This window comes from Tamandua tetradactyla, chromosome 8, assembly GCF_023851605.1.
Source record: "Tamandua tetradactyla isolate mTamTet1 chromosome 8, mTamTet1.pri, whole genome shotgun sequence".
Lineage (NCBI taxonomy): Eukaryota > Metazoa > Chordata > Mammalia > Pilosa > Myrmecophagidae > Tamandua > Tamandua tetradactyla.
In genome coordinates this window covers 22199190-22213461 of record NC_135334.1, presented here as the reverse complement: position 1 = coordinate 22213461, position 14272 = coordinate 22199190, and the positions used below count along the sequence as shown (strand labels likewise).

At 40.8% G+C, this 14272-nt stretch overlaps 1 protein-coding gene across 4 annotated transcripts in view; it reads left to right on the top strand.

Annotated features, from left to right (window-relative positions):
- The window catches only part of KMT2A (lysine methyltransferase 2A), a 91606-nt gene that overhangs the window by 50792 nt on the left and 26542 nt on the right, over positions 1-14272 (top strand). For all 4 annotated transcript variants that reach the window (XM_077112744.1, XM_077112746.1, XM_077112743.1 and 1 more), the window contains 10 exons: positions 44-181; positions 1194-1352; positions 1589-1706; positions 1813-1891; positions 3025-3185; positions 3382-3567; positions 3781-8026; positions 8669-8749; positions 9666-9724; positions 11051-11221. In XM_077112744.1, coding sequence (XP_076968859.1) covers positions 44-181; positions 1194-1352; positions 1589-1706; positions 1813-1891; positions 3025-3185; positions 3382-3567; positions 3781-8026; positions 8669-8749; positions 9666-9724; positions 11051-11221 — 5398 coding nt within the window. The remainder of the gene's footprint in view (positions 1-43; positions 182-1193; positions 1353-1588; positions 1707-1812; positions 1892-3024; positions 3186-3381; positions 3568-3780; positions 8027-8668; positions 8750-9665; positions 9725-11050; positions 11222-14272) is intronic.

Below are 14272 nucleotides of genomic sequence, written 5' to 3'. Positions count from 1 at the left end.
ACATTATATTCTTGAAGAAAAAAGAAATCTCTCTACTTCATAGGATGCTGGCCGTTTGCTATACATTGGCCAAAATGAGTGGACACATGTGAATTGTGCTTTGTGGTCAGCGGAAGTGTTTGAAGATGATGATGGATCACTAAAGAATGTACACATGGCTGTGATCAGGGGCAAGCAGTTGGTAAGAAATAGTGGGTAAATTTTGTGAACAAGATATTCCCCCTTAGTTTCCAGATACTCTTTCTGTGGTTAAATGCTGCCTCACTGAAATTTTTCATAGTGCCTTTAGAAAAGTTAGCCAACAAGTTTTGGGTGTACACTATAGGCAGGTTACTATTTTGACTGTTAGAGTAGGGCAGCAAAAGAAATAGAAGACAATGTATAATCTAATTTGAAAGATAATTCAAATGTGTGAGAAAAGTGTTCATTTATTAAGGGATTTAGACTAAATGATCTCAGAGATCCCAGATGAATCACTCTGGTTCCACATAAAACCCCACAGAAATGAGAAGAGAGAATGCTAAAGTTATCAACTGAGTGTTGATCAGAAAAAGACCATAAAGGAGTAAAATTTTAAAAGCAGTATTTTGAAGGAGGGAGGAAGATGAAAGATAATCAAAAAGAAACAAGAAAATAGACATGCAAAGAAACATAAGTATAAGTAAGTTGTATGAAGAGCACAGAAATCTCTGGAAAGGAGCCAAGATTGTGACTATGAAGAAATAAGGTGGTGGCATACAGGGCCAGTTGAAAGAAATCTCTGAATCATATGGTAAGTTTGAGTTATTATTAAGTCTAGTAGTTAAAGAACTGTAATGTTTCTGACCAGTGAAATCTTTCTAGAACTGAGGCTGTTTGGGTTATAATAGCTTTCTAGCAGGATTATGTTTTTAGCATTGATCTTTAAAGTTTCATCTGGTCTAAATCAATTCTTCAGTCTAGGAAAAAAAACTATGTTTTTTTGTCCAAGTTCTAAATCACATCATAATATTTATCATAGGCATGAATAATGGGGAGAGAGGATTTGTAGAGGAGGCCTTGTGGTTCATAACACTTTTCTGTAATTCAGCACATTACCAATAAACAAAGTAAACTATAGGAAACTCAGAGTGGGGTGATTATATAGAGAAGATGGCAAACTCTTTAAAACATCTGAATGCCTGAATAAAACTCCATTCTTTCTGGATTTTCAGAGATGTGAATTCTGCCAAAAGCCAGGAGCCACTGTAGGTTGTTGCCTGACATCCTGCACCAGCAATTATCACTTCATGTGTTCCCGAGCGAAGAATTGTGTCTTTCTAGATGATAAGAAAGTGTATTGCCAGCGACATCGGGATTTGATCAAAGGCGAGGTAAGAGAACTTCAGTTGCTTTTTTAATTCCCTAGGAATTAGGAAACATATCAAGATGGTAAACTCTGTTTTGCCTTCCTACAAGATGTTCCTAGAGTCACTTCTATGAGACATACAGAAATTAAAATAGAATGGTGATGTTGAGATATGTTCTGTACTTTCCCTCTGAGTCAATATCATGAGTATGAAGTGTAAAGGGACAGCTTATTAACAGCTACCCTGGGTTTTTATTTAAGGTGGTTCCTGAGAATGGATTTGAAGTTTTTAGAAGAGTGTTTGTGGACTTTGAAGGAATCAGCTTGAGAAGGAAGTTTCTCAATGGCTTAGAACCAGAAAATATCCACATGATGATCGGTATGATCTAGGCCTTGATTATTGGGGAAGGCTCTCTGTATCACTGGGGCATTTTATAGTCCTTAATCATGAGTCTTTTCTAATCGATGTTTCTTTCACTGGCCAGGCTCGATGACAATTGACTGCTTGGGAATTCTGAATGATCTTTCGGACTGTGAGGATAAGCTCTTTCCTATTGGATATCAGTAAGTAGCACTATACAAAGAAGACGAGCGGCCCCCATAACTTGAGCACCTTGAGGTGCCGAGCAGGCCATTAAATGTAGAGCCATACTTGTTAGCCATTTTTTACTACTACTAAAAAATAATTACTTTTTTTTGCTAGTTCTCTGGTTCCGTCAGCTTGTAGAGTGGAACTAAAGCAGCACTTTACGTCATCGAAATCCAGTTACAGAAGGAAAGTATTTTTGACATAATTTTAGAATCATTTCCAAATAAAACCTAAAGAGAATACACCAAAATGCACAGGGTCAGTTGCTTAAGATTCCTGTAAGTTCCAATCATCTGGATGCAAAAATCCAGATTGTGGTCATGGATCAAACACCCCATGCTTCTATATCTAGTTTTACATTTTATATGTCCTTCTAAATATATAAAATATAAAATTCCACAATAATAATAGAAAGCCCCACAATAATAATAATCAGATTCTCCAGTATGAATTTACAAAGCAAATTATTTAAACTTCCAGTAAGTTGACAGTATAAATTCAGAATTCCAAATTCTCCTTCTGCCTCTCCCTTTTTGGAGTCTCATATTGCTTCGTGTATTCCAATTTATTCTGCATTCCAATTCTAACAACACAGTCCATACCCCATATTTAGCTGTCAGGTCCTTGTACAAACTAGGCTCCTCCAGTATCCAACAAATTTGAAGCAATTGCATTATGCTTTTCTAATGGGGCTTTTCTTTCAAGGAAACACTTTGGGTTTGTCCTTTGTTTCATTTTAGGGCATTGTGGGGGCAGTAATCCCTTCCTGAAAGCCAGAAATTGTATCTTGTAGTAGTTAATATTTTAGGATATTTTACTGTTTTTTCTTTGAGTTTTAGGATATTTTACTATTTTTAGACCTGGCTTATGATACAGAAAAAAAAAAAAAGATCATACTCTGTTTTCTGAGAAGCTAGGAAAAACCAACGACTTCAGAAAGCTTGGAACGCCCAACTAAGGTCATCTATAATCGAAATCCATGAAAGATAGCTAAATTCTATAGATTGAGGATACTGAGGAACATAGGATGGAGAAGAAGTTTCAACAAAAATTGAATAGGTGCTTCTACACTCGCACTTATTGTGATTTTTACAAATCTGTTTGCCAGGTGTTCCAGGGTTTACTGGAGTACCACAGATGCTCGTAAGCGCTGTGTATATACGTGCAAGATTGTGGAATGCCGTCCTCCTGTTGTAGAGCCGGATATCAACAGCACTGTTGAACATGATGAAAATAGGACCATCGCTCATAGTCCAACATCTTTTACAGGTTAGTCTTTAATCGAGATGGAATTTGTGTTAGATTTTTGGGAGTACTGTGTTTGAAGAGTAGGGAAAAAATCACTTATAAGGGAGGTCTCATTTGTCTCTAGTTTGTCATTTACCTAACAACTGGCTTTTTATAGATTCATCATTCAATATTTTGACTGGACTTTTTAAATAAGAGTTTTTGTTGCCTACCACAGAAATCTCATCTAAAGAAAGTCAAAACACAGCTGAAATTGTAAATCCACCATCACCAGACCGACCTCCTCATTCGCAAACCTCCAGCTCCTGTTTTTATCATGTCATCTCAAAGGTCCCTAGAATTCGAACACCCAGTTATTCTCCAACACAGAGATCCCCTGGCTGTCGGCCATTGCCTTCCGCAGGTAAAGGACTTCATTGACCTCCATGACTCAGGAAGGTCAGCTTAAAGATGAGTTTGTAATTCGTTTAGGCAACTTTATCTTGTTGACTTTTGCTAATTGAACGTGTAAATTTTCAGTTACCTATGAATATGCGTAACCAAGTTTTGAAACCAATTACTACTACACATTTGTCCTTTCTATAAGAGACTTTACTACCTCTTATCTCTTGTTTAGGAAGTCCTACTCCAACCACTCATGAAATAGTCACGGTGGGTGATCCTTTACTCTCCTCTGGACTTCGAAGCATTGGCTCCAGACGTCACAGTACTTCTTCCTTGTCACCCCAGCAGTCCAAACTCCGGATAATGTCTCCATTGAGAACTGGGAGTACTTACACTAGGAACAGTGTTTCCTCAGTGTCCACCACTGGAACTGCTGTAGACCTTGAGTCAAATGCCAAAGCAGTTGATCATGTCTTAGGGCCACTGAATTCAAGTACTAATTTAGGGCAGAACACTCCCATCTCTTCAAATTTGCAAAGAACAGTGGTTACTGCAGGCACTAAAAACAGTCACTTGGATGGATCTTCATCTTTAGAAATGAAGCATACTAGTACTTCAGACTTAGCATCCAAGAGCTCCTCTTTGAAAGGAGAGAAGACCAAAATGCTGAGTTCCAAGAGTGCAGAGGGACCTGCACATAATGTGGCTTACCCTGGAATTCCTAAATTGACCCCACAGGTTCTTAATACTGCATCTGGAGAGCTAAACGTTAGTAAAATTGGCACTTTTGCTGAACTTTCTTCGATGCCATTTTCTTCGAAAGAGGCCTTCTCCTTCCCACCACTCCATTTGAGAGGGCAAAGGAATGATCGAGACCAACACCTAGATTCTACCCAGTCAGCAAACCCCTCTCCAGATGAAGATAATGATGTCAAAACCTTGAAGCTATCTGGAGCCAGCAACAGATCATCCATTATCAATGAACACGTGGGCTTTGGTTCCAGAGACAGGAGACAAAAAGGAAAAAAATCTTGTAAAGAAACTTTCAAAGAAAAGCATTCTACTAAGTCTTTTTTGGAATCTGGTCAGGTGACAGCTGCTAAGGAAGGAAACCTAAAGCCAGAGTTTGTTGATGACGTTTTAACTCCTGAGCTTATGGGGCAACGGCCATGTAATAATATTTCTTCTGATAAGATTGGGGATAAAATCCTTCCTATTCCTGGAGTCCCCAAAGCTCCATCCATGCAAATTGAAGGATCTGCCAAGGAGTTACAGACGCCACGGAAACGCACAGTCAAAGTAACATTGACGCCTCTAAAAATGGAAGGTGAAAGTCAGGCCAAAAACACCCTGAAAGAGAGTAGTCCTGCCTCCCCTTTACAAGCAGAGTCAGCATCTCCAACCGAACCATCTTCAGCTTCTGAAAGTCTAGGAGATGGTCCAGTGGCCCAGCCAGGTCCCAATGATACCTCATCCCAGGATTCTCACAGTAACAGCTATCAGAATCTTCCGGTCCAGGACAGAAACCTTATGCTTCCAGATGTCCCCAAACCTCAAGAGGATGGCTCTTTTAAGAGGCGGTATCCCCGTCGCAGTGCCCGGGCACGTTCTAACATGTTCTTTGGTCTCACCCCTCTCTATGGAGTAAGATCTTACGGTGAAGAAGACATTCCATTCTACAGCAGCTCAACTGGAAAGAAACGAGGCAAGAGATCAGCTGAAGGACAGGTGGATGGGGCTGACGACTTAAGCACTTCAGATGAAGATGACTTATACTACTACAATTTCACTAGAACAGTGATTTCTTCAAGTGGAGAAGAAAGGCTGGCATCTCATAATTTATTTCGGGAAGAAGAACAGTGTGATCTTCCCAAAATTTCGCAGCTGGATGGTGTTGATGATGGGACAGAGAGTGACACTAGTGTCACAGCCACAACAAGGAAAAGCAGCCAGATTCCAAAAAGAAATGGTAAAGAAAATGGAACAGAGAACATAAAGATCGATCGACCTGAAGATGCTGGTGAAAAAGAACATGTCATTAAGGGTTCTGCTGGCCACAAAAATGAGCCAAAGATGGATAACTGCCACTCTGTCAGCAGAGTGAAAACACAGGGACAGGATTCCTTGGAAGCTCAACTCAGCTCACTGGAGTCAAGCCGCAGAGTCCACACAAGTACCCCCTCAGATAAAAATTTACTGGACACCTATAATACTGAGCTTCTGAAATCTGATTCAGACAATAACAACAGTGATGACTGTGGTAACATCCTGCCTTCGGACATTATGGACTTTGTACTAAAGAATACTCCGTCCATGCAGGCTCTGGGTGAGAGTCCAGAGTCATCTTCATCAGAACTCCTGAATCTCGGTGAAGGTTTGGGTCTTGACAGTAATCGTGGAAAAGACATGGGTCTTTTTGAAGTATTTTCTCAGCAGTTGCCTACAACAGAACCTGTAGACAGTAGTGTGTCTTCCTCTATCTCAGCAGAGGAACAGTTTGAATTGCCTCTAGAACTACCATCAGATCTCTCTGTCCTGACCACCCGGAGTCCCACTGTCCCTAGTCAGAATCCCAGTAGACTAGCTGTGATCTCGGACTCAGGGGAGAAGAGAGTAACCATCACAGAGAAATCTGTAGCCTCCTCTGAAGGTGACCCAGCACTGATGAGTCCAGGAGTAGATCCAACCCCCGAAGGCCACATGACTCCTGATCATTTTATCCAAGGCCATATGGATACAGACCATATCTCCAGCCCTCCTTGTGGTTCAGTGGAACAAGGTCATGGCAACAATCAGGATTTAACTAGAAACAGTAGCACCCCTGGCCTTCAGGTACCTGTTTCCCCTACTGTTCCTATCCAGAACCAGAAATATGTGCCCAATTCTACTGATAGTCCTGGCCCATCTCAGATTTCTAATGCAGCTGTCCAGACCACTCCACCCCACCTGAAACCAGCCACTGAGAAACTAATTGTTGTTAACCAGAACATGCAGCCACTTTATGTTCTCCAAACTCTTCCAAATGGAGTGACCCAAAAAATCCAATTGACCTCTTCTGTTAGTTCTACACCCAGTGTGATGGAGACAAATACTTCAGTTTTGGGGCCCATGGGAAGTGGTCTCACCCTAACCACAGGACTAAATCCAAGCTTGCCAACTTCTCAATCTTTGTTCCCTCCTGCTAGCAAAGGATTGCTCCCCATGCCTCATCACCAGCACTTACATTCCTTCCCTGCAGCTACTCAAAGTAGTTTCCCATCCAACATCAGCAATCCTCCTTCAGGCCTACTTATTGGGGTTCAGCCTCCTCCAGAGCCCCAACTTTTGGTTTCAGAAGCCAGCCAGAGGACAGACCTCAGTACCACAGTAGCCACTCCATCCTCTGGACTCAAGAAAAGACCCATATCTCGTCTACTGACCAGAAAGAATAAAAAACTTGCTCCCTCTAGTACCCCTTCAAACATTGCCCCTTCCGATGTGGTTTCTAATATGACATTGATTAACTTCACACCCTCCCAGCTTTCAAATCATCCCAATCTGTTAGATTTGGGGTCACTTAATACTTCATCTCACCGAACTGTCCCCAACATCATAAAAAGGTCTAAATCTGGCATCATGTATTTTGAACAGGCACCCCTGTTACCACAGAGTGTGGGAGGAACTGCTGCCACAGCCGCGGGCACGTCAACAATAAACCAGGATACTAGCCACCTCTCATCAGGGCCTGTGTCTGGCTTGGCATCTGGTTCCTCTGTCTTGAATGTTGTATCCATGCAAACTACAACCACCCCAGCAAGTAGTACAACAGTTCCTGGACATGTCACATTAACCAACCCACGGTTGCTTGGTACCCCGGATATTGGCTCAATAAGCAATCTTCTAATCAAAGCTAGCCAGCAGAGCCTGGGGATTCAGGACCAGCCTGTGGGTTTGCCGCCAAGTTCAGGAATGTTTCCACAACTGGGGACATCACAGACTCCTTCTACAGCTGCAATGACAGCAGCGTCTAGCATCTGTGTGCTCCCCTCTACTCAGACTTCGGGCATAACAGCTGCTTCACCTTCTGGGGAAGCAGAAGAACACTATCAGCTTCAGCATGTGAACCAGCTCCTTGCCAGCAAAACTGGGATTCTCTCTTCCCAGCATGATCTTGACTCTGCTTCAGGGACCCAGGTATCCAACTTTACTCAGACAGTAGATGCTCCTAATAGCATGGGGCTAGAGCAGAGCAAGGCTTTATCCTCAGCTATGCAAGCCAGCTCTGCCTCTCCTGGGGGCTCCCCATCCCCTGGACAGCAGTCAGCAAGCCCCTCAGTGCCGGGTTCTACTAAACCCAAACCAAAAATCAAACGGATTCAGCTGCCTTTGGACAAAGGGAATGGTAAGAAGCACAAAGTTTCCCATTTGCGGACCAGTTCTTCTGAAGCACACATTCCAGACCAAGAAGCCAATACAACGTCCCTGACCTCAATTACAGGGTAAGAAATCCAAATATTAGCTGTGCTGGATCTGTGGGATTTTGTTCTCTGGAATAGAAGCTGTCAAAGTAGCACACTCCTGCTCAAGTTGCATTACTCGGGGGTTTTTTGGGTTCGTTCTAACTTTGATTTTTTTTTTTCTTTTTCTACCCAATGGTAATTTATAGAGCAATATTTAGTCCCACCAGTGGGCAGTTTGCCTCTTGGATAGAACCATATTTCTATTTACTCTTTGCTCTGATTTTAAACAGTGCTGCTCTTTGCTCCCATTGCTTTTTCCCTGAGGCTTAGGAAATTCCTTTCTGGAAGACAAAGCTACCAGTTGCCGATCCTGATGGAGTCCTTTTTTAAAAAACTTAAACATTGAAATATAATATACATAAAGTGCATGAGTGAGTGTTCACATATGAGTACATCCATGTAACCACCACTCAGATCAAGATATGAAACATTTTTAGCAGACCAGGAGGCTCTTTGTTCACACTCCCAGGCAGCACCCTCAAAGGTCACCCTGTTGTAATTCATCTCACTGTAGCTTAGTTTTGTCAGATCCTGACAGAGCTCTTTCTTCAGATTGACCTCCAATTTAACACATATTTACTGGTGGCTTTTTTTTTAAATACCTGCATGACTCTATTCTAGGACTCCAGGAGCAGAGGCTGAGCCGCAGGATACGGCTAGTGTGGATCAGTCACCACAGAGGGAGTGTGGGCAGCCTGCAGGGTGAGCTTCAAAATGATTTCTCTAGGATTAAGCCCTTAGCTCTGTCCACCTTGTTTTAAAAAGAGTTTGTCTTGGTTTGTGCCGACTTTTGTTTTGTTGTCAAGATTTTTTTAACAGAAATAATATGTATGCTTGTAAAAAAAAAATTATAGCATCGAGCTTTATGAATTAATAAGAAAGGTTCCCTGTTTGTCCTGCCTTCCTCTCCCAGTCTATTCACTAGAAGTAGCCACTGTTAGTTTGTTTTTAAACCATGTAGAAATTTCTGTGCATATACAGGTATGTGTAATATATATATGAGTATGTTTATACTTATTTTGCATAAAAGCGATAATGTATAATACTGTACATACTGTTCTGTCTTTACTTCCTTTTTTTTTTACTTATGTTGTATTATGTATACCTTTCTGTGTCAGTACCTATAGATGTACTGCTTTTCTTTTTTCTAATGTCTACCTCTGATTCTGTTGTAGACTCTAATTTATTTAGCCTCTTCCCTATTTATATATATATTTGGATTCTTTCCAGGACTTATTTAATTAAAGAAAATGAGATTGGTGATAGGTTACTAGCTCATGCAGCTTACTTTTATGTTTAGTTAAACCAGCTAACTTATGTAAATAAGTGTCTTTTCACTTTTTCCTAATACTAAGGGTACAAGAAGAATTTCAAGGACAATCTATAATTTCAAAAGCAGAAATTCATGTCTCATAAAAGATAGTTTTATATTGATACTGTATAGTAGTGTGTGGTGGTATTTATGCCACGGATTCTACCGAAAACACCCTTGGGTTTGTAGTCTAGTAGTTGTTTTGCATAGCTGAAGTGACTGTACAGCAGATTCTGTACAGTCAGTTTTTTTTAGCTGAAAAACTAGCTGATGTTACAGCTCACCTTTGTTTTACTTTTCTTTTAGGCAAGTTCTTCCAGAGATTCAGGCACCGCAAAATACAGCAAATGAACAAGAAAGTACAGGTATGTGGGTGGGTAACAGCTTAGAATCAGAGAATTTCAAAGCTTAGAGAAGTATACAAATCATCTGCTTTACATCCTGAGTTTTTAGATTTAAAAAAATCAAGCTCCAAAGAAGTTCAGTGATTGGCCAGAGTTGCAGACTGAAACTCAGCACCTGTCTCTGTCCAGGGCTCTCCCACTACATGGTCTGTAACCATCTGTCACTTAAAGGACGTGAGACTAAAATCTATAAATACTCTTCTGCTCTGCTTGCTTCTACAGCATTGAGATTTAAATAGCTAGTGATAATCTGACTTATTCCTTCAGTTGTCACTGAAGAAAACCAACAACCATTTTTATTATGTAACATAGTCAGAATTTAGTTACACCAGATACGGCTCCATGGCACTTTCCATCTGTTCTAATGAATGTGATCGGTTAACAACTGGTCAAAGGTTAGAAAGTCCTGAATAGCAGGCTTAAACCATTTGCATAGAGGGAATTTCCCAAAAGAGAACCAGGTAAAGAAAAGGCTTAGGTATCAGATGTGAGATGTTATTACATTCTGCTGATTTGTTGACTCCTCAAGAAGACTGATGCATCCTCTCATATCATCCTGCAGTTGGGGGTGAGAGTTGATAGTGCAGACTCTGAAGCCAGATAGGCTGAAATCCCAGTGTTAGTGCTTATTAGCTATAGGAACTTGGTTTTGAATTACTTAACCTCTCTCTGCCTTAGTTTTCTCACCTTTAAAGTAGAGAAAATAGGGTGGGCGACGGTGGCTCAGCAGTCAAAGTTCTCGCCTGCTGTGCCAGAGACCCAGGTTCAATTCCCGATGCCTGCCCATGCAAATAAATAAATAAATAAATCATTTTAAAAAGCAGAGAAAATAATAATACCTTCCTCAATGGATTGTTTTGAGGTTTAAATGAATTTATATTTGTGAAGTTCCTAGAAGAATGCTTATACATAGCAAGTGCTTCATACATATTAATCATTATTATTTTGGGGCTTACCCTATTGAGGGCAACTCCTTTTTGAAAAATGGTCAAATTGTCACTCCAAAAAGAGAAAATTCACCACGGGAGCAGCATAACTTCACACACATACAAATTACAAAAATGACAACAAAAACCCTCTAGTTTAATCACTTTCTAGCTATAACCTAGAGCAAGCTATTCTACCTCTTTGTGCCTTAGTGTTATCTATAACATGGGAATAATAATTTCAACTATGGAATGTTGTTAGACTTAGAGATAGTGAGTAAGAAGGACACTGCATATAGTCGGTGCTCAGTGAACATTTGCTATTGCAACCACTTTGGCCTCTCTGTTTTCTCCCTTTTAGAAGCTAAAACAGTGGAAGAAGAAGAAAATAATTTCAGCTCTCCACTGATGCTTTGGCTCCAGCAAGAACAAAAGCGGAAAGAAAGCATTGCTGAGAAAAAGCCAAAGAAAGGACTTGTTTTTGAAATTTCAAGTGATGATGGCTTTCAGATCTGTGCAGAAAGTATTGAAGGTGAGTGGATTAAATTAGGCTGACCTATCAGCAGAGTACCATTTATATAGGTAGTATGGTACTAGCTTATGGAGGACACTTCGAAACATACACTTTCCTTGTCCTTAGTCTTGTTGGAGAAAGAGTCCATAATTTTTTTTTTGAAAAGCTATTGATACAGATTATATTTTTTAATTGCACATAACTTAGGATAGCATTTGAGGCCTCTGCTTATCTCTCCCACTTCTTTGTGCACCACATGATATTCTCGCTCACCTCTGTGTCTTCAAGCATGCTGTTCCTCTGCCTGGAATGCCCTCCTTACCCTCACTGACCTGGTGAACTCCAGCTTATCCTTCACGGTTCAGGTCAGAAACTCTTTGACCTTTTGAGGCAGATAAACATTCCCACTCCCTTCTACTCAGTTAGGATCTATGTTCCTCTGTCATAGCTTAAAATATGTTTTGTACATGTTTACTTTTATGTTGCACTCAACACCAAACTTCCCATAAGGGCTGGAATTTTATCTTCTTCATCTTATCCATTTTGCTGATCAACTGCTGAAGGAGTAGTGAATGTTCTCTAGACAGTAAGTGCTAGAGGAGTTCAGAGGAAGGGATATCATTGTAGGTGAGCTGGGTTATCAAAAACCCATGGCAGGACTTCCGGAGAAGATGGCGGCTTAGTAGGACGCGCGGGTCTTAGTTCCTCCTCCAGAATAGCAACTAAAGAAACAGAAACAATACGAAACAGCTCCCGGAGTCACGACAGAGACCAAAAAGACAGCGTACCCCATTCTGGAACAGCTGAACGGGCAGGGAGAATCTGCTGCCGTGAGATACCCAAGGGGCGCGCGTTTTCCCGGCCGGGGCGGCTGGCGACTGGGGTCCCCTCCACGCACGTGGCTCCCCGGTCTGACTGGGAACGTTGGATAGCGGGGCCCTCCCGTCACGCTTGGCGTTTCGGGCCAGCTGGGCAATTAGGACCGGCACTCTCCCAAGCCGCAGCGGCCAGCGACCCCCGCCTCCACGCGCGGTTTCCCGGGCCGACTGCCGTGCAGACAGACGAGCGCCACGAGCGCCACCTACTGGGCAGGAAAAGAAAAACAGAGCCCAGAGATTTCACAGAAAAAGCTTTCAACCAGCTGGGTTCCACACCCAGGGAAATCTGATCAAATGCCCAGACACCAGCAGAAAATAATGGATGATGGTCGGAAAATTGAAGATATGGCCCAGTCAAAGGAACAAACCAATAGTTCAAATGAGATACAGGAGCTGAGACAACTAATGCTGAATATACGAACAGAAATGGAAGAAGTCTTCAAAAACCAAATCAATAAATTGAGGGAGGACATGAAGAAGACATGGGCTGAACAAAAAGAAGAAATAGAAAATCTGAAAAAACAAATCACAGAACTTATGGGAGTGAAGGACAAAGAAGAAAAAACGGAAAAAACAATGGATACCTACAATGGTAGATCTAAAGAGACAGAAGCTACAATTAGTGAACTGGAGGATGGAACATCTGAATTCCAAAAAGAAGCAGAAACTATAGGGAAAAGAATGGAAAAACTTGAGCAGGGGATCAGGGAACTGAATGACAATATGAAGCACACAAATATACGTGTTGTGGGTGTCCCAGAAGGAGAAGAGAAGGGAAAAGGAGGAGAAAAACTAATGGAAGAAATTATCACTGAAAATTTCCCAACTCTTATGAAAGACCTAAATTTGCAGATCCAAGAAGTGCAGCGCACCCCAAAGAGAATAGACCCAAATAGGCGTTCTCCAAGACACTTACTAGTTAGAATGTCAGAGGTCAAAGAGAAAGAGAGGATCTTGAAAGCAGCAAGAGAAAAACAATCTGTCACATACAAGGGAAACCCAATAAGACTATGTGTAGATTTCTCAGCAGAAACCATGGAAGCTAGAAGACAGTGGGATGATATATTTAAATTACTAAAAGAGAAAAACTGCCAACCAAGACTCCTATATCCAGCAAAATTGTCCTTCAAAAATGAAGGAGAAATTAAAACATTTATAGACAAAAAGTCACTGAGAGAATTTGTGACCAAGAGACCAGCTCTGCAAGAAATACTAAAGGGAGCACTAGAGTCAGATACGAAAAGACAGAAGAGAGAGGTATGGAGTAAAGTGTAGAAAGAAGGAAAATCAGATATGATATATATAATACAAAAGCCAAAATGGTAGAGGAAAATATTATCCAAACAGTAATAATACTAAAAGTTAATGGACTGAATTTCCCAATCAAAAGACATAGAATGGCAGAATGGATTACAACCCAGCAATACCACTGCTAGGTATCTACTCAAGGGACTTAAGGGCAAAGACACAGACGGACATTTGCACACCAGTGTTTATAGCAGCATTATCTACAATTGCAAAGAGATGGAAACAGCCAAAATGTTCATCAACAGACGAGTGGCTAAACAAACTGTGGCGTATACCTACGATGGAATATTATGCAGCTTTAAGACAGACTAAACTTATGAAGCATGTAATAACATGGATGGACCTAGAGAACATTATGCTGAGTGAGTCTAGCCCAAAACTAAAGGACAAATACTGTAAGGTCCCACTGATGTGAACCGACATTCGACAATCAGCTTGGAATATATCATTGGTAACAGAGACCAGCAGGAGTTAGAAACAGGGTAAGATAATGGGTAATTGGAGCTGAAGGGATACAGACTGTGCAACAGGACTAGATACAAAAACTCAAAAATGGACAGCACAATAATACCTAAGTGTAATGTAACTAGGTTGGAACACTGAATGAAGCTGCACCTGAAATATGGTTTTTTGTTTGTTTGTTTGTGTGTTTGTATCTTTTGTTTTTGTTTTATTCTTTTTCCTTTTTATATATATATAGATATTATTAGTATTATTATTTTAATTCTCTTCTCTATATTAGCATTCTATATCTTTTTCTGCTGTTTTGCTAGTTCTTTTCCTAAATCGATGCAAATGTACTAAGAAATGATGATCATACATCTATGTGATGATACTAAGAATTACTGAGTGCATTTGTAGAATGGAATGATTTCTAAATGTT